Raw genomic sequence first — 20,190 nt, 5'->3', positions numbered from 1 at the left:
TATTTCCAGGAAGTTTATTTTCTTTTTACTTTTTAGGCAGCCATAGACTTTTGCATGAATTTGAATACAAAACCTAACAGGAAAAAACTGGTGCGGACATTGTTTTTGGTTCCAAGGACACGGTAACAAATCATTTCACATTTAAACAAACTAAATGCAAGATAATGATGATTCCAGGGGGTTGTCACATTTTTTGTGTTTCATAGGCCCTATTAGAAGAAAAACTGTTTTAAGTCAAAGTACAAATAATATTTGATTGTAGAACATATTATAACCAAACTTACTGTGTTCCAATCAAAAATAAATAAATTAATAAAAATAAAAAGCTTGGCTCTTATTCTTTGGTAGTTTATAAAAAACACTTGAAAATAAACCAAAACAAATATATATATATATATTAAGTTTTATTTATTTATAATAGTTTGGGAGGCCATATTCATAGCTGCTCTGGGTTGCATGCAAGACCCAGGGTGAGAGTTGAACATCCCTGGAATCTGCATGTGTGTCAATATTAAGTATACATAGTATTAAGTAGGTGATTAGTTTTTGCCGCTGTCACTTTAAAGAATGAGGCCCCCCCCCCCTCTCCAGACTATCGGGAGTTTGAGTATCAATTTGCGACATTTTTCCAATGCTAGCAGTGATTCAAGGTCCCTAAGTTTAACATGTTTTAGAAAGACCAATGACATAAAATATGAATTTTCTCCAAATACCAAGGTTAAAATTCAGAATTTTACCAATCCGTTTCAATCTCCAATCCTTTCACCTACGATTGTGGTTTAAACTCTGTCGGTAAATACGACTATTAGCGTGACATAAGGGGTCATTCAAATATTACGTCATCATCGATAGGGGGGAGGAGGGGGTTTCCGATTTGCTAACTTTTGATGACAAGGGGGGAGGGGGGTTTGGATAATGCTTACATCATCGACCACCCTTTATGAAAATATGAGTTAGGATTCAGAGGGGCAGAGCTGCTGATGACAAAATTTTTCTGACAAGAGGGGGGAGGGGGTCAAAAATGGCTAAAAATTTGCTTACGTTATACTTGAACGGACCCTAAACAAAAATTTACCAAAGCATATATCAAATTTTTACTTTTGACTTGTTCAAAATCGAGAAATTTGTTTCAAATTATAAAGAAAATTACTCAATATTCATGATAATGCTAAATAACTCTCACCCCTTAATACTAAATAAACAGTCAAATAAATAAGTACTCGCTCATCACCATGTTGGTCTCAAAAAATGCATTTCAATTTCTTTGACTAGAGGAATTATGTATTAAAATCATCTCTCTCATACTTCTTCTTTGTCTGATGGAAAACTCAAGAAAGTAGCACATGATAGAAAACCAACAAGATGATATTCTGAATTATGGCGGAAAAAAAATATTCTAGGAATGTTTTTGAATCTGCATGGCTATGGGTCCATCGGTGCTGACTTTCATCAAACTATGACTTTTCTGCCTTTGTTGACACTGATAGGGTTTATTGAATAATTTGGTTATGGAGTGGGGCAACATTTGGTCATACATGCCAAAAAATTTTAGCAAAGGCATTTGGGTAAAACTGGAGGTGTAATATTCTCGAGAATAAGCTTTAGGAGAATATTCTCTGGAAGAGGACAAACGTCGTGTTGATTCTTCCGAAATTGTCTCCCATTTTCCAACAATTTCTTTCCAAGTATGAAAAAATTGAAAACTTATGGAAAATTTTTAGCCCATTTGAAGTGCTGTGGTTCCAGACAGCCAATAGTGCCCTCAGTAAGCAAAAATCATCTTAAATAGACTGGTGTGAAAAATTTTATGACAGCCTCTCTTTCTAACAAGGTGTCAAAAGCCTGAAATACCAAAAACAAAAAACAAGCTGATGAAAAGATGTTTGATTACAAAAGACAGTGCAGTTGTTTTATTTTGAAAGGGGGTGAGGGTTAACAAAAATATTCTAGTTAATTTCACTGCTCCAATTTATAAATATCTGCTCCAAATCCTATATTTTGCTGCTCCAAAACTGCTCCAAATCCTATATTTTGCTGCTCCAAAACTGCTCCAAATCCTATATTTTGCTGCTCCAAAACTGATCCGAATCCTATATTTTGCTGCTCCAAAACTGCTCTGGATCCTGCATTTTGCTTTCAAAGCTGCTAAGAAATGGACTTTTGGAATCCTGTGGAACCACCCCTGTGTTTCTCAGTAAAGGAGTAAATATGTGTTTTGCAGGGGTGTATGTTGTGTGTAAAAAAAAGAAAAATATATATTTTTACAAATTTTTCTCTCAAAAACCAAACAACTGTTTTATTTTCTCCCTCACCCAAGGAGAGTATTATTTTGGTCCCCCCCCCCCCGCCTGTACAATAGTACTCGCCCACTTTTCCCAGTCCAGCCATAGGTGGAGGTCTTAGGGGCGTGGCACGATGAAAATTGATATACATTATATATATATATATCAGTAGGCTCTGCCATTGACGCTGAGGGAGGGTGGATTGCCCCTCCCTCAACGTATAATAATTAAAATACTTCAGTCAATTTAATAATTTAAATACCTTATTCAATTTAAAAATTTAAATACTTTGTAATTTAAGTACTTTTTTAATTTAATAATTTAAAATATTGTTAAAAATTAAATTTTATAGTTTATAATCATTATAGTAAATTTTTTAAAATTTGTTGGAACGTATTATACAAACCTAGGTATGTAAATCAAATTTGTACTAGTTAGAAAAGTTTGAGTACATTTTGTATACTGTCATTCATAGCATAACATGAATGAAAAATCCACTGGAATGTAGATGGGACAAATTCTCTCATCAAATTTTGTGTTATTTCATTTTTTTCCCTTCTTTGAATGTGAAAACTTTTTCCCGTTTTGAAGGTTTTCCTGCTCTAATTAATTTTAAGATGGGTTGTAGAAAGCAATATTGGGGAAGACATTGCTACTGTTACTCAGAAAGGATATAATGTAGTTATTCTCTCACACATAGTTGTTGATCAATTTGATAAGTTATTCAAAACTTTTCTAGTTAGCAGAATGCATTTGAGTTTGAGCTAATTATTTCACACTATTATGTAAAAAAAAACCAATTTCAATGAGTTCTATTGAAATGCAAAGAGTTAAAACTAAATTCAATTTCAATTCATTCAATTTGGTAATAATCAAAATTCATTGTCCATTTGGTCTCTTTATAAAAATATTTTGGTCACTTTTATACATTTTGGTCACTATTTTCACTAGTTTTGAGGCCATGATCCGTGCTGACCCCTGCTGGCGTTAAACATTTTTATTCCCGATTTTGTCATAGTAGTAGTTGTTCTCTGTTGTTAGCAACGTCGTACGTCCAGCTTGTGCAGCGAATATTATTCAAATGCCTTTTAAGGTATCCGACTACCTTTCTTGTCACTTTTCTTTAAAATGGTTCTGGAGTGAACTTTAAATACATTTTTTGATACAAAGTTTCTCGAAATGGTGAAAACAGTGACAAATTTTGGTCTATCTATTATATTTTCTATGAAAAAGTCGTTTTTATGTCAAATTTTAGGCAAAATTCATGTGATATTCGAAACACGATTGCAAAAAATTTTATCAATGAAATACTTTGTGATTTTCACAGTGCATCCAGCTAGTAATGTTGCAGGTTATGAACCAAAATTTAAAGGATTCCTATGTTCATAAGTTACACCAAAATATGTTTAAGTACGTGTCAATTTTTTGAAATTTCATCTTACATTTTGTCTATAAAACACTGTAATTCAAAAAATTTATGTGCTACACTTTGTTTATGTGCTAGATTTTGGTTCATAACCTCAACAACATATAGCAAAATATCTCATTAAAATTTCGTAAGGATGCAATGCATCAATTTTTACAAATCATGTCACAAAGTTAAGTAAAATGTAAAAAATAGCATTCTTCGTAAAACACGTTTAAAGTCTTTATTTGCGTATTACTTGTATGTAAAAAAGCAACACTAAAGTGAACGTAACTTTGATTCTAAGCGTCATATAAACAAAACAAGGCCCGTTTTGGAATCACAACAAATAGGGCTTTCATAAAAAATAAAAAAATAAAAATCCATATTTTCTTCCAAAATAACGTTTTCAACGTAGTCGGATACCTTAAGCATTTTTTAAATTGAAACTATACCTCTACGATGGACGGTTGATGAGATAAAGGCCGCATTTGCACTTACAGGACACCCTGTATATAGGCTAGCAGAAATACCTGGCACTCTTCCCAGGTTTTCTTCAATTACTGGGAGGATTGGAAAACTTACAAACCGTTATAAAGGAATAAACTGTTATAATAACAGAATTAAAGGTGTGACAAACCATTGTAAAGGCATATATACACGTCTGAAATGCATTGTTGGAAACCACGGTAACCAAAGTAAACTTTCCGAAAGTAATTGTTGAGACCCCAAAACCATTGTTGCCCAACAGTTTTTTTGCCCATTTCGGGCATTTGTCCGGCTCTGATGAACTTTTAAAGTAGCCTACGGTTCAATCCCTGTCCTGTTTGGTATATATGTAAAATCTGGCGACGATCGGCCTAAAACTATAGATTTGTATAAAGAACAGACATACGTACAGACAGGTGTACTTTCACATTTATATATAAGATAACTTGAGAATATTCTCCAGTTATTTATAATAGTCATTCCAGAGAATATTCTCAGAATATATTCTCAAGAATATTTATAATAATATATATTATGACAAATAATCACCATAAATAACTTGAGAATATATTCTCTGGAAGGACTATTATAAATAACTAGCTATAATACCCGGCGCTGCCCGGGTTTTCTTCAATGAGGCTGTTAGAAACACGTGATATCTACCTCTTTCTTTGAGGGACATGCAAACCGTGTCTAAGTTAACCAATATGGCGACTTCCTGTGCGACTCATGAACTAAAAAAATCTAGATTTAAAGAAACATAGAAATGAATATATACTTTTTTTTCTTTTTTAAGGGGTGCGCTAGGTATTTCGATTTCTCCCCCCCTAAACTTCAAGGTTATCCATCTGCCTGTTTCAGCTTTCAAAAATGCTTAATTAAAACTGTGGAATTTTTTCGATGTACTTTTAACGGTCCCATAATTAATTTTAAAATATCCTAACCCACATGAATTGATGCAGTTGAATATCAAAAGACAATACGGAGACATTAATTTTCATGCTTGAGAAGATATAAATAAAAAGTTGAAATCAAGTAAAGCTAATTACTTCATATTTAATATATCTCCTGGGCTTTGTATATCTCTAAGCAAACTCAATATTTCAGAAATCGAGAGTTCAATACAATTTTTAAAATTATTGATGTGGCGGAAAACCCCACCAAATTTCAGCATTTCTACAGTAAAATCGGTAATTTTAACAGTGGTTTCTATGAGTCTCACCCTTTTCCTGACCCTCAAAGCGATGCTGATGATGATTATGACGTCTATTCAAAAAGCCTCATTGCTGAGAGTATTGAAATGTAATTGTATTGAATAGTAGTATTGAAAGTATTGGCAAACCATCATAAAGGCATAAACTATTATACATATACATATACTAACAGGATTAAAGAAGTGACAAACCGTTGTAAAGGCATACACACGTCTGAAACGCATTGCTAGGAAACCACGATAACCAAAGTAAATGTTCGGAAAGTGATTACTGAGGCCCAAAAACCATTGTTGCCCGACAGTTTTTTGCCCATTTGGGGCACTTGTCCTGCTCTGACAAACTTTTAAAGTAGCCTATTGTTCAAGTCGGGTCCCATTTGGTGTATATGCAAAATTTGGTGGCGATCAATCTAAAATTGTAGATTTGTATAGAGAACACACACACAGAGACAGACAGACAGAAAATCAATTTTATATATATAGATTTGAGAATAATTATTATCATCTTCCATAAGAATACTCTCCAGTAATTTATAATAGTAGTCCTTTCATAGAATATTTGCTAGAATATTAAAAATAATATTGTATTATAATATAAAGAATTTCAATGAATAAATTTAGAATATTCTCTGGAAGAACAATTATTATAAATAACTTGAGAATAATGCTTATCTCTGATAAGAATATTCTTTAGTAATTTATAATAGTCCTTCTAGAGAATATTCTCTCTCCCTGTCAAGGAAACAGAAAAATACCAGCATGGCTAAATTGCACGACTTGCAAAGAAATATAAGTGATGAAACATTTAAGTGTATGCACATTGTTGAAGAGAGTAACAGTTCTGTATTGTATATACAAATACAAAGGCCACTACAGACAAAAGGCCCAACGAGGTGGCTGAAAAAAGATGCCCATAAAAAATATGGATCTCTAATACATATCTAAACTATATCAAAAATACAGCAACTCAATAAGAGCAAGATGATTTTTTGAATAGTTTCCTTTGTCAATCAACTTTGGTTTAAGTTTTCGCTTGGAAAATTTTCTGAAAATTTACCTCATTTTAAAAATAATTTTTTTAATCTTTAAGGGTTTTGAAAATTTTAGTAACAAAAAATTTTTGAAACCTCTTACTATGACCAAGAATATTCTCAGAAATAATGGGAATATTCTCAAACTTAAAGTTGTTATTATGAGGTGATTATGTCAAAAATTGTTTTGTTTTAATTGTTTTTGGCAATGAAAAAACTGAGTTATATTTCATAAATATAAACAAAATTAGTTAAAATTTTTTAATTATTCAAAAGAAAAATAAATATTCTCTATTATTCTGCAATTTTTAAATCTATTCCCACCTCACATCTCTAGGTAAAAGACATTGGAACAATTGGATTAAATGTATGGGAAAGAATGTGTTATTCTCAGATTAAATTACAAATAAATCTGCTTATGCAATTCTTAAGGATTGAACATTTCAAGTAGAAAACAGGGCTTAAGGCCAGGGGCGGCTTAAGCTTGCCTGCTGCCGAGGTGCAAAGTCTCATAGGCTACCCCCCAATAATAACCCTGCAGGATGTTGACAGGGGGGATGCCCCTTCAGTGAAGGAGACCTCAAGATAAACCTGATTTTTTTTCAGAAGTCCCACACCATTGTTTACCATGCAAAATGTTCATGACCATACATCCCGCTTTTGAAGTAGATTTTTTGCTTTTCATTCCAGAATTATTTTACCATTCCTAGTAAGCCAGATACCCTAATCTGTGAAACAGCACTTATTTTGGTGAGCCATGATCACTTATCGTGTAAAGATGATGTATATAACAAGCTTATTTTTATTTAAAAATTTATATGTCAAAGGCGTTTCTGGTACTTCAGAGATCGGACAAGTGATAAGCCAAATTTTTCCTTTGCTTTCATGTGACTATTCTGGAACAGATACTAGATGAGGGAACCAAAATGCATACTCGCCCTTTGTGGTAGAGTACAGGGGGTGGCTCTTGACCATGTGACCCATTGCAGCTGTATGGGGGCGCCGCTCAAGAGGAGTGCTAAATCCAAGGTGAATGGGTGAAAAAAAGTTTAATTCGCCAAAAAAATGAAAGAAAATTCTGTCCATTCTAGAGGAGAGCCAGATCTGAATTTTTTTTTTTAATAAAGTTTTTTTTGTGTTAGGAACTTTGTTGGGATATATTGTGGGGGGGGGGGGCATGACCCCCAAGGGTAGGGATGACAGTCCACCAGCTTGGGACTAGTTCCTTATCATTTTTCCTTTTCACACTATAAATTAACTGTAGAAAGAGCCCCCATGAAAAAAATCTGGAACCCTTATGCAGGATTTAAGGTCTGTGGGGAGAAATAGGCAGAAGGCATAAAACATGAGTCCAACATGGGTAGAGAGTTTGTCTCGAGCCGCCCCTCGAGATATGATATGAAAGCATGTCATGTAAATTCTTAGTGTGTTAAATTTTGGGTTCTTAACTAAAGTTTATGTTGCCGCCCCCATGCACCCTGCCGCCAGGGTGCTCCTCACCACTTACACCCTCGCTTAAGCCGCCCCTGTTCATGCCAACATCATCAGGAGGTGTTAAAGGAAACTGATTGAAATGACAAGAACAAACATTATTATTATTTCTGACATTGGACTTGCTTTGCTGGGAGTGGTCATCATTTGGGCTGTGCAGAATGCTCCCTTGACTAGGAGTAGCAGAGTCATTTAATTGATTCATTCTGGTGTTAATGAACAGAGAGGGCCTTGTTTTCCTCAAGATGGATTCAAGTTCGGCTTATCATTTGTACTTGAATTTATTGCCTCTTCTCTCTTGTTGTAGTAGTTAGGGTGTTTAAAGACTATTCCTATGGCCTCTGTATAACTTGAGAAAAAAATCTTTTGCCAGATGAGCCTCAATTAGGCTGGGTCGATTGGAGAGATAAGTCTGCTGTTGCAATGCATGCCCTCACCAATGAGCACCAAATCAAATTAAAATATATCCAAGGTTCTGTCTGGGCAAAGATTATTTTTCCTTCTGTTATCACAGACATACAATAAAAATTTTCAAACATCCTGACTGCAACAATGAGAAAAAGCAATATTGAAGGAACAGGAGACCATCTCCATTTATTGGCCAACATTAGAATGAACCAATCAAGTGACTCTGTTACTGTTGGCCAGGGGAGCATTCTGAACACATGGTCAAGCAAATAGAGTGAATCAAAGCAGAGATGGCCTAAAAATACAGTATTTTACCGTTATTCATCAGTTTTGTCTATTTCCTGATCATGCCAACTGCTAATGTGAAGGAAAAGTCAATGTGCTGATAGGTTAACTTACTCAAACTCATGACAGTCCCTTAGATTCAGAGATACACTGATTTGCAAAAAAATCATGCACCAAGACCAAATTTCAGATTCGGACAAAACTTGGAGTGTGTGTGTAATTGTCATAGTTAAACGTGTAAATGGACATCTCTCAAGTTGGTGAAATTATATTCCCAGTTGATTTCATATCTGTTCAGTTGGTGATAATTTAGGTTAGTAAGCAGGCAAAGAAAGGGTTTCAACTTGATGCAGACATTCTAGAAAAACTCTTGAAGTATGTGGGCGAGCATTAACACAAAATAAAACGATGATTTATTAGAAATCATCCTATTTATGAACAGGACAGTAACACCAAAAAGAATAGTAACTTGTCGAGCCCAGGGTGAGTGGAGCCTAGTGTCGTTTAACACTTGAACGACTGTTCTCAAGATTTCTTGTGCTTCAATGCTGAGACATAAAAGATCGGCAACGAGATTTCTCAATTGCTAATTTCCTATATGTATTTGTTTTTCATTTCCATATGAGAAAATCGCAGATCTTAGAGTAAGCCTACGGGAAATATATGGCCATTTAAGTGTTAAGGGGCTGTTCAAGTATTACGTCATCATTGAGTGGGGGGGGGGGGTGGTTCCTATTTCCTGACTTTTGATGACAAGGGGAAGGGGGTTTTGATAATGCTTACGTCATCAACTACCCTTTATGAAAATATGAAATATTTTTATTGGCATCTTACTCGATGCACCAAAAATAAGAGAAACCTTTCGATAATTTGTGGGCACTTGAAGTAACATCCTCCCCCGTATTGATAAGTGCCCTACAGTGATCTATAAATGTTTCGCGGATCCAAGTGATCTGGAAATGTGTCCAGGCTGCTTAAGTGCTCTGGAACTGTGCCACACATCACTCAAGTGATTCATAATTACATGCGGTGGATCACTTAAATAATCTGAGAATGTGCCGCGGGTAACTTGAGTGATGTAGAACCACACTGGGGGCCACTTAAGTGCTCTAAAACTACATCACATGTTACTTAAGCGATGACACTTAAGCGATCTGTAAATGTGTTGCTTAGCTCATTTTTACAAAATTAGGTTTGAAGAGGCAAGCCACACATCAGATAACCCCCCAGGGCCATATTTGGTCTGCCCGCCAAGGGCCTTTATGCGATTTATCATATGGCTTAGGGGGTGGGTCACAGTGAATTTATAAAAGATAAATTTTGAATTCATAGCTTTCAAATAACATTAAAATTAACAAATTTATTATAATCTATATATATAAAATTGATTTTCTGTCTGTGTGTATGTGTGTATGTTCTCTATACAAATCTACAATTTTAGATCGATCGTCGCCAAATTTTGCATATATACAAAATGGGACCCGACTTGAACGATAGGCTACTTTAAAATTTCATCAGAGCAGTGCAAATGCCCCAAGCTGGCAAAAAAAACTGTCGAGCAACAATGGTTTTTGGACCTCAACAATCACTTTCGGAACGTTTACTTTGGTTACCTGGGTTCCCTAGCAATGCGTTTCAGATGTGCATATGCCTTTACAGTGGTTTGTCACTTCTTCAATGGTATCAGAATATGAATAATAGTTTGTGCCTTTATAATGGTTTGCCACATTTTCAATACTCTCAGTAATGAGGCTTTTTGAATAGATGTCATAATCATCATCACTTTGAGGGTCAGGTAAAGGATGATCCTCATAGAAATCAGTGTTAAAATTGCCGATTTTAGCGTAGAAATGCGGAAATTTAGTGAGGTTTTCTGTCACATAAATAATTTTAAAAATTGTATTCTCGATTTTTGAAATATTGAGTTCGCTTAGAGATATACGATGCCTAGAAAATTAAATATGAAGTAATTAGCCTGACCTACTTTTGAGTTGGATATTCATGCAATAACATTGATTTCAACTTTTTATTTATATCTTCTCAAGCTCGAAAATAAAAATGTGTCTGTATTGTCTTTTAATATTCAACTGCATAAATTCATATAGTTTAGGATGTTTTTTAAAATTAATTATGGGCCCGTAAAACACATTGAAGAAATTCCACAGCTTTAATTAAGCATTTTTGGAAGCTGAAATAGGCAGACATGGATAACTTGAAGTTCATGGGAGGGAAGGGAATCAAAATACTTAGCGGCCTTAAAAATGGAGAAAAAATATTCATTTCTACGTTTCTTTAAATCTAAATTTGTTTCTTTCATGAGTCGCGCTAGAAGTTGCCATATTGGTTAACTTTGACACGGTTTGCATGTCCTTCAAAGAAAGAGGAAGATATCGCATGATCCAAAAAGCCTCATTGAAGAAAACCCAGGCAGTGGCGGGTATTATAGCTAGTAACGTATAAATGTATTTTCTTCTGAAATTTCAATTTAAAAAATTATTTTTTACATCAAAAATATACATTTTTGATGTAATTGTTTGCCTCCCCCATGCCCCCTGTGTACGTCTCTGATCCCACCAATATGCGTTGGGATTCAGAGGGGCAGGGCTGATGACGAAATTTTGCTGACAAGGGGGGGGGGGGGTCAAAAATGGCTGAAAATTTGCTTACGTAATACTTGAACAGCCCGTAAGGTAAATACAAGAAAAGATTCAGTCTTTCATTGATGCATACAGGTTCTATATGTTGGTCTAAGGCAGATTTGTCCATGCTTGTTGCAACTGGGCCCCTTGCACCTTAGTTCCTGTAAGCTCGTAAGTTGATGAATCCATCTTCCCAGTTGGTTTTATACCTGTTCAATTGATGCTAATTCAGGTGAGTAAGCCGGTGAAAAAAGGCTTGCTTACAGATGAAACAATCCACTCTCCTGTTGGGCAACCTAGGGTACCCAGAGTCCGTTTAACGCATGTGTGTGCCTTCACACATCCACTGTTTCCAACAGCTTAGTGAGAATGGTCAAGTTGAGAGCAAAATGTTGATTTGTCCATGCTGCTTGACCCAATCCAATGATGCGACTTTGTTCTCCGCAGTTGCATAAGATGTCCTTGAATGTGTCTTCAGCAGCCACTAGTAAAGGGAGTAAACAGAAGCAGAATTCACGAAAGCAGTCTTTGATTCCATTCTGAAGAGCAACAAGAGGAAACTCTTTCCACACCGTCTGGTGGTGGGAACATCTGCATAATTCTTTTGCAACACTAATAATTTGCATGAGTGCACCTCAGTATAACGGCATCGCTTTTAACATCGTTCAGCCTATAATTTCTTTTTCATTCAATTTTTATGTGTTTCTGCCAGCATAATGAATTGGGATTACTCCGTTTTAAAGTCATCCCACTTAGAAGTAATTTTTCTTGACTCCCAGGGGTGACATTATACCAAGGTCTGACTAAATATAGCATGTAATACTATAACATAATATTGTTTTGATATTGTCTTACAGTTTTCTACAAATATTTTAACAGGTTAGATCTTTTACCATTTTACTCCCGTTTTGTGGCTATTTTGAATCCATGCATGCCAGATGTAGGTATTGATCTAGTGGCTATGTTAAAGCAAGATTTCAAATTTCATGTAAGTAAATCTTATAATACAGTCTATGCTTGTTATAACAACTCCTTTCATTCCATGAGAAACTGATGTTATATTGGGAGTAGGGTTTCCGCTTGAGAAATTCCCACCTGCCCTTCCTTGGGAATTTTTTGTGATTTCCTGTTTCCAAAATCCTGAGAAAAATTCCCAGGAAATCGGGAATATTACTGTTGTGCCACATTAATATTGGAAATGAAATATAAAAGATTTTAAAAAATCAGTGGGAATATTTTTTTTTTAATTTAATTGATTTTCTTTACCTATAGCATAGCATTGCTTTGTGAAGACATGGGGGGCTGGAGAAAGAATAGATTGAAAAAGAAAACATGGAGGGGAAAAAGCTTCCAGTTTGTGTAAGTGTACTAGCAACCCAGCACTGCCCTACTATGAAATCCTTGTACTATTTTGGGGAAGTGGAAACACAAGAGATGAAAGAAGGAGAGAAGATCTCAAAAAGGGCATGGTGTGACGATTCTGAGCCTGTTGTGATTTCTAAATGTGTTATAGGGGGTGTCAATGGCCATCCCAATTATTCTATGTGTGGGGTCCATCCATTTCTGAAAAAGATTGAAGCTCTCTGCTATTCTAAAGGCAAACATCCTTAATACCCAATATATTTTCCTCACTCATCAGTACCCCTTAGTTTATGGCCCCACTTAAAGAGCCCCCTTTCCATGGAGAATAATCACGTAATAACCACCAATACTTTCTTGCCTTTCCTCTGCAACCTCGTAATACTTAAAAACTTATCTTTTTTGTCCTTTTCGCCTAACCACCTGCAAGTGACTGAGAGATAAAGTTTTATATGGCTTTACATTTGGTGCATATATTTTCCCCTTTTTTGGGAAAGTTTTTTATTTACAATTGACCCCTTTTTTTAAGCAATCCTACACTAGAAAATAAAAGCTCGATTGCAGGGGCGGGAGTTGCCTTTTTTTAAATTTTCAAGTGGGATGACCACTGACCATGAGCCACCTTTAAAAAAAACTGTGATGTACAAGAGGGGGGAAATCACTTTATGCAGCTGACACTAGAAATTTCAAATGCTTAGACGCAGTTTATAAAACACAGAATTCTCGAATGCTTATTATGTGTTAGTGGGTATGAATTATATTATGTTTATCAGTAATGGTTAAGAGTGATATGTAAGCATGTGATCAGCATAATTGGAATGAAGCCATCTTAGTGTGGCATAGGCAAGTTGTAATTCAAACTATACAAAATGTAAGGTATTATTTTTTTCCTTTGCTAACTGTAAGAAAATGAGAGAAAATATAGTTTCATGCTATGTAAGTTTAATTTAATCAGGAATTGCAACAAGAAAAACTGGAATTCGTATAAGTTTTTCTGATCCTAGCCAAACTGCAATTAAATTTAGGACCTGGTGCCAGGGTCTCCTCCAGGAGAGTAGAACACACAAGCACAAGTGCCAGTTCACCCTTCAACGCAAAGATTTATACACATTCTACATTTAACTGCATGGATCATTAATATTTATAATGATAATATATTATTAATCAATTATAAAATTTGGAATTCGTGTTGTAAAAATGTCATATAATTGAAGTTATGTGGTGCATAAATGAAATATTTAACGTTTGAAAAGTATAGAGTAATCGAGGCCGAAAATAACGTCGTATAAACAGAAGAAGTTGTGTAGATGGGGTTTCAGTGTAAATAAGGAATTTCAGGAATTTCCGAGAATTCTCTGGAAATTAAATTTCCAATTCCTGAGGGCTTCAAAATGTCAGGAATTTGGAAACCTTAATTGGAGGTCGTTCTGTGGAACATTTAAAAAAATCATAAAATTTAGCATCTCCACTTCTCCCAACTGTTGGAATTTCCCTTCCCTTCCAGTGATCGACTATGCGAATTAGGAAACTTAAACTTTTCTGCTTACATATTGAATCACTGTTTTTAATTATGGTGAACCAGGGGTGAATCTATCATTTTGCTTTGGGAGGGAGGTTATCACCCCCACCCCCAAGCGAAATGCTGTAATTCATGAAATTTTCGTAACTTCTATATGATAATATTACAACAACAAATTCAAGAAACTTAGACTAAAAAAACTGGTAAAACCATGACATTTTTAAAAAAATTCTATATGGAGAAACTGCTTTGACCTCTTGCTTATATTTCTTCATTGTGACAGAGCAACGGGCTATGATCTGGTTAGGAGGAGGAATACTCATATTTCCTAGTATGCTGGTCTCCCCTACAATGTTACCCAGGGTAACGGGTCATTTGGGGGAATATGGTAAAGATTTTATAGCATTCCGTTTATTTAAGACAGCCTTGTTAAATAAATAATTTTCAAAAACAAAATTTAAGTTCAGTTTCCTGTATATTCTTTTATTGAGAAAATAAGTAAAATTGTGGAAGTGGGAAGGAGCCACTGTGTGAGAAAATAGAACAGAATGGTAAGCATTGGAGGGGGAAACAGTAATCATATAGTCAACTCTCCTGTGAGCACAGTGCTCCATGCCATGACTTGCCCTGTTTTCAGTGAGGGCGCTAACTACAGGGTTTTTCATAGAAGTAATAAGGCTTTATATTTTCTTCTCCAAGCATCAAAGGTCAAAGTCAAACATATCAATGACTGGGATTTTGCACATTTCTTTGCAAAAAAAAAAATTAGAGGCTGAGTTGAGTTCAGTCATTGTAATGGATTGATGGTATTTATTGGTCGGGTTCATTAATTGTTATATTGGATAAACAATGACATGGCAGAAATAGGTAAAAAATTGTGATCTGTCCTGATGGTCATTATAATGAGTATTGACTGTATTTTGTTTTTGTTTTTTTCTACTTTACTACAGTTTATGATGAAATTTATTATTAGGCTTTAATATTTATGAGCAAATGTTTTATAACCTATGTTGTAATTGTTCTATTTTTACAGATTCGAAAGAAAGATCAGATCAACATTGAATCCAAAGTGAAAACAGTTCGTTTCATTGGTAAATTCTTGACATATATATGCATACATATAAATGGTTTCATAAGTTAAAATAAGTTCACAAAATATTTTACTTGACTTAGTGAAATTGGCATATATTTTATTGAAGCATGAAGAATAAACCTTTTAAATATGGTCATCTCTTGATTGATGGCAATATGCAGGGGTTTAAAATCTGTTACAAGCTGCTACAATTTCCGATGTCTGCTACATTTTGCTACAATTTCCGTCATTTGCTACATTCAGCTACAAAAATGCCAATATTCTTCAATTCAGCAGGCGACGAAAAACTGTTCGCGTGAAAAACAGGGTTCAAGTAGGTTAATACCTGCCACTGCTAACGACTGGCCTTGCGCTTTGTTGATTGTCATGGCAAAAGCTTAATGAATCGGGAACTGTAATCGCTTGAAAGTGAATGGTATTTCTTCAGGTTAGTTGGGATATATGGAATGAAGACATCTTCTCCTTTGGCACAAATCCAGTTAGAATCGTTGCTTCAATGATGTAATTGCGCAATTTCTTCACGCAGAGTCTGGTGCCATTGCAGAGTCTCTGTGTCTCCACATTTCTTAAAAGCATTATAGGTGCTCCAACTTTGAGGGTGTTGTTGTGTGGTGGCACATCCGGAATATCCAAAGAGTTCAGAAATTCTGCAGGATACAGCTGGATCTACGCTGTGTCTGTGACAGTGTCAACCGATTTGTAAGATGTGGAGTCTCCTGGAATAATTTTTAGGATTTTTTCGTTGATCTTGTCCATTCTGTCATTTTTTGGTGCCAGAATCGCTCCCTCTCAAAGCCACTCATGGTTTCTGTGATTTTGTTGAATGTTTGGGAAGACATTGTCTACAAGTTCTTGAACTGAGTTTAACAACTAGTAAAATCCATTTGGGAATGTAATCGGTCCAGTGCTTGGGTCAACTGATGTGAAAATGATAGCAGTGCTGAGTAATTTTGCAGTTGAACTCGCATGTTGGTGGATAATGATAAATTTTAACTTTGTGCCAGAGTGTTGATGATTTGAGGCAAGCATTGAGTTCATCAGCTGGCGTTGAACATTTTTATTCTCAGTTTTGTCGTCGTAGTTGTTGTTTTCTGTTGTTAGTAAGGTCATACATCCAGCTTGTGCAGTGAATTGTTCCAACGCCTTTTAAGCATTTTTTAAATTGAAATTATAACTCTACGATGGGCTGTTGATGAGATAAAGGGCGCTTGTAGTGTGTCCTTCAATTACTTCTGGGAGGATTGGAAAAGTAACAAACCATTATAAAGGAATAAACTGTTATAATGGCAGCATTAAAGATGTGACAAACCATTGTGAAGGCATATAAATCCACGTCTGAAATGCATTGTTGGGAACCACAGTAACCAAAGTAAACATTCCGAAAGTGATTGTTGTGGCTCCAAAACCATTGTTGCCTGATAGTTTTTTGCCCATTTGGGACATTTGCCCATCTGACAAACTTTTAAAGTGGCCTACGGTTCATTCCTAGCCCTATTTGGTATATATGCAAAATCTGATGACGATCTATATAAAGAACAAACATACATACTTTCACATTTATATGTAAGATAATAACATTAAGAATTCTCTCACACAAAATACTTCCTTGAGTTAAGCTATAAAATAACTAAATTGTAAAAGCTGGTTTTTATTAAAATATAAGAAATATTTCTATATTAATTAATATGGGAATTATGTTAATAAACATTCTATTTTAATTAATTAATAGAAGTTTGAATGATTTTTCAGAAATGTTATTTTTTTAATTTAAGTGTTATTAAAACCAAAAAAACCCGCTTTTTGTTAAAAAAAAAAAATTGAACTGGTTTTTTACCAACCCTGCTAAATTGTCTATGTTAACCAGTCAAGTGGTTACGACGGCGTTTGCCGTTGCTGCCATACGTAATGTTGGTGACTACGACGGCATTTGCCGACGCGCAGACTTTTTTGGGTCTTTTTCACCAGTCAAGTGGTTAAGACGCCATTGGCCAACACGGTGACTTTTCGGTCTTTTTCACATAGATATGACGAAATAATTTGTCATACACGTGCTGCCATCCTTCTACTTTATTATCTCATCACTAGATGGAGTTAACAATTATATTTCAAGGTCTGAGATTATTATTACTATTATCTTTGTCATGTTTTGCAAAGCTGCATCCCCATCGCTTTTATTTCAATTTCCAACTCCCTTGCTAAGATACATCTGTTTTATTACTCATATATCTTTTAGCAAAGGTTCAACTACTATGGTTCCACATAAATCCATCAACAGCATTTCTTTTAGTCACAGGACATTATGACCGCCCCTCCCCACTTTTGGGGTGTCATATTATGTCTCGACACATTTGAGCTATAAAAAAACATGCTGTGAAAAAAATATTTTAATATTTCAAACTTTCAAGACCCCCTTCTTTTGAGCTAAGATAACACTCTTTTAAAGTAAAAAGTAAAATCCTGTGTACTCTACTGCGTATATGTATATAAAAACGGCAGGGTTCTCCTACTTTTCCTACTTTTTGGTAAAATGTCTTACTTTCTCGATTTTGTCCTACTTTCTAGTTTTTTTCCTACTTGTTTTTTTACCAAATCCCATGCTCCAATACTTTCCGCTTTATTGGAAAAAGGCAGTGGTCAAGGTAATCCCGAAACCAGGCGAAGACCTTCAGTTAACATCCATCATTCAAAATTATTATCCACGTCTTGTGCATTACAAAAAGCAGTTGGTTACATATTCCTATTCTAGGTTTGCAGCATTCAATTGTCTTCTGTATTTTTAGGGCATGAAAAGGCATAAACAATATTTACAATGCTCAGCAAAGAGCTAGAAATGAAAGTACTTCATTTTTCAAAAACGATTACACTGGCATTGAACAGTAAAATATAAACAAATCCAGAGCCGCAACTAGATGCTTGATCACTCGGGGCAAGTGCACATTTTGAGCACTGAGGTTTCAGAATGAAATTTGCGTCCCCTCGGGTCTAGCGCCTGGGGCACGAGACCCGCCTGCACCCCCTAGTTGTGGTCCTGAACAAATCCCTTTAAAAAAGGGATGGAAAATGCAATGAAATCATCCAGTTCACTTCGACATCGGACCTTGTTTTTTGCACTGTGCTTTTGAAATTGGTCTTGAAAGTGTGTCATACTTAAAAAAACTTACACGTCATACTTAAAAAAACTTACATGTCTTCTTATATCACGTCTTACGATATTACTCAGGCTGTGTCACACATTTCTTTATTGCAATTCGCTGATGACATGAAGTTATTCTCTCCAGTGGAAAACACTAGGGGTCTAAGAATTGCATGCAAACAACTTTTCCAGTGGAGTTGTCAGTATAAGCTACCTATTTCATCATCAAAAAGTGGATCAATGCATTTAGGCAAACGCACTGATCCTGAATATTACCAACTAGGTTATGAAACATTACAGCAATTGGATACATGTGTGGATTTAGGTATTGCAATGAGCCGCATTCTGGATTTCACTGATCATTATCATGGCATAGTCTGCAAAGCTAATAGAATTTCATATATGTTATGTATGGCATACCGTAAGTGTGATGCACATACGTTATCATATGCTTTCTGTGTTTACGTTTGCCCGACTCTGGAGTTCTGTTCGCAAGTATGAAGCCCTTACAAAATCAAGGACATACAGCTCCTCGAAAAGCCACAGAGGTCGTTTACTAAACGAATACCTGGCATGAGCTGTCTATCTTATTGCCAGAGACTTCAATTTCTGGGTTTACACTCGCTGGAATGGCCTAGAATCCCTGCAGATCTGAAGATGTGCTACAAACTAGTCCACCAAATTGTTTATCTACCATCGAGAGAACCTTTTTTTGAGATCATAGACAGGTGAGTTAACCTACGTAGGCATCGCTTCCAAATAGGAATACCAACGGCTAGAAGAGATTGCTTTTTCTACGGATATAAATGCCATGTGGCGAGAATATGGAACAGTCTTCCATCCGAACTTGTATGTGCCTCCTACTCAACATTTGCTTCCGCTATTGAGGATTTCGACCTGACTCTGTATGCAAAGTGCTTCCCGTTCTGACTTTTTTTTTCCCCCAGTATTAGTGCATTTCATGCCTTCTGGGGGTTATTGTAAATAAAATAAAATAATTTGCTGTGTGCATTGTCGAAGAGAGTTGACAGATTGGACTGTGGAAACTCCAAAGAAGAATATAATTTACAATATGGTCAGAGACAGAAAATAATTATCTGTCGTTGCTAGTACCTTGTTTTGGCCGACAATTGTTTTTGCAATTGTCATTGCTGTCATTTTTCTTTGGATTGTCAATCCTATAGGAGACCATAAAATATATATATTTTTTTAGATAAAAAAAAATTTTAGGGGTTTTTTTTTTATTCTATGATTATGTTGTCTAAGGGCCCTCCCCATCCTACTTTTTAGTCTTGCTTTTTCATACTTTTTCTCATTTTTTGAGTGGGAGCCCTGAAACTGTGTATTTTATTTTCTGTCAAAATTTTAGAGTGCTACAAAACTGATAAATGCTGCTACAATTTTCATTTACCACCCCTGCAATATGTCCTAACGTTTAGCAACAGATATTGACAGCATGTAAATACAGTGAAACCTGTTTAAGATGGATGCTGTATGAAATGGAAACCTGTCTTGAATGGAACAGAGACATAGTCCAGTGGATAATGAATGCTTTTTCCATTATGGGGAAACCTCTTTAAAACGGAAACTGTCTAACGGAAAGCATATTTAGTCTATTTATATTATTTTTAAAAAAATCATTTAAAAAAATTTTAAAAAAATGTTGCCTTTAATGCCAGAATGAAGAAACAAAAACGACAGGTTTTTTAAAAAAATCTGATGAAACAAAGAATTTTTTGGCAAGTGTAAATTTTTATCCCTTGAATGGGAAAAAATTAAGTCGTACTGATTTTTCCGCTTTATTAGGGAACTCTTACTTCTTAGAAAAACGATGATTACTTAC

The 20,190-nt window shown here is 35.3% G+C and overlaps 1 protein-coding gene across 5 annotated transcripts in view; it reads left to right on the top strand.

The window, feature by feature from the left end:
- The window catches only part of Upf2 (UPF2 regulator of nonsense mediated mRNA decay), a 228,607-nt gene that overhangs the window by 78,872 nt on the left and 129,545 nt on the right, over window positions 1-20,190 (top strand). For all 5 annotated transcript variants that reach the window (XM_089237947.1, XM_089237950.1, XM_089237948.1 and 2 more), the window contains exons 20-22: window positions 37-122; window positions 12,123-12,231; window positions 15,155-15,212. In XM_089237947.1, coding sequence (XP_089094073.1) covers window positions 37-122; window positions 12,123-12,231; window positions 15,155-15,212 — 253 coding nt within the window. The remainder of the gene's footprint in view (window positions 1-36; window positions 123-12,122; window positions 12,232-15,154; window positions 15,213-20,190) is intronic.

The sequence above is a fragment of the Pholcus phalangioides genome, unplaced genomic scaffold, assembly GCF_987345545.1.
Source record: "Pholcus phalangioides strain wild (caught in Gottingen) unplaced genomic scaffold, Ppha-v1.0 ptg000010l_1, whole genome shotgun sequence".
Classification (NCBI taxonomy): domain Eukaryota; kingdom Metazoa; phylum Arthropoda; class Arachnida; order Araneae; family Pholcidae; genus Pholcus; species Pholcus phalangioides.
Note: the sequence above shows the minus strand (reverse complement) of the source record. Positions and strands in the feature narration are given on the sequence as shown.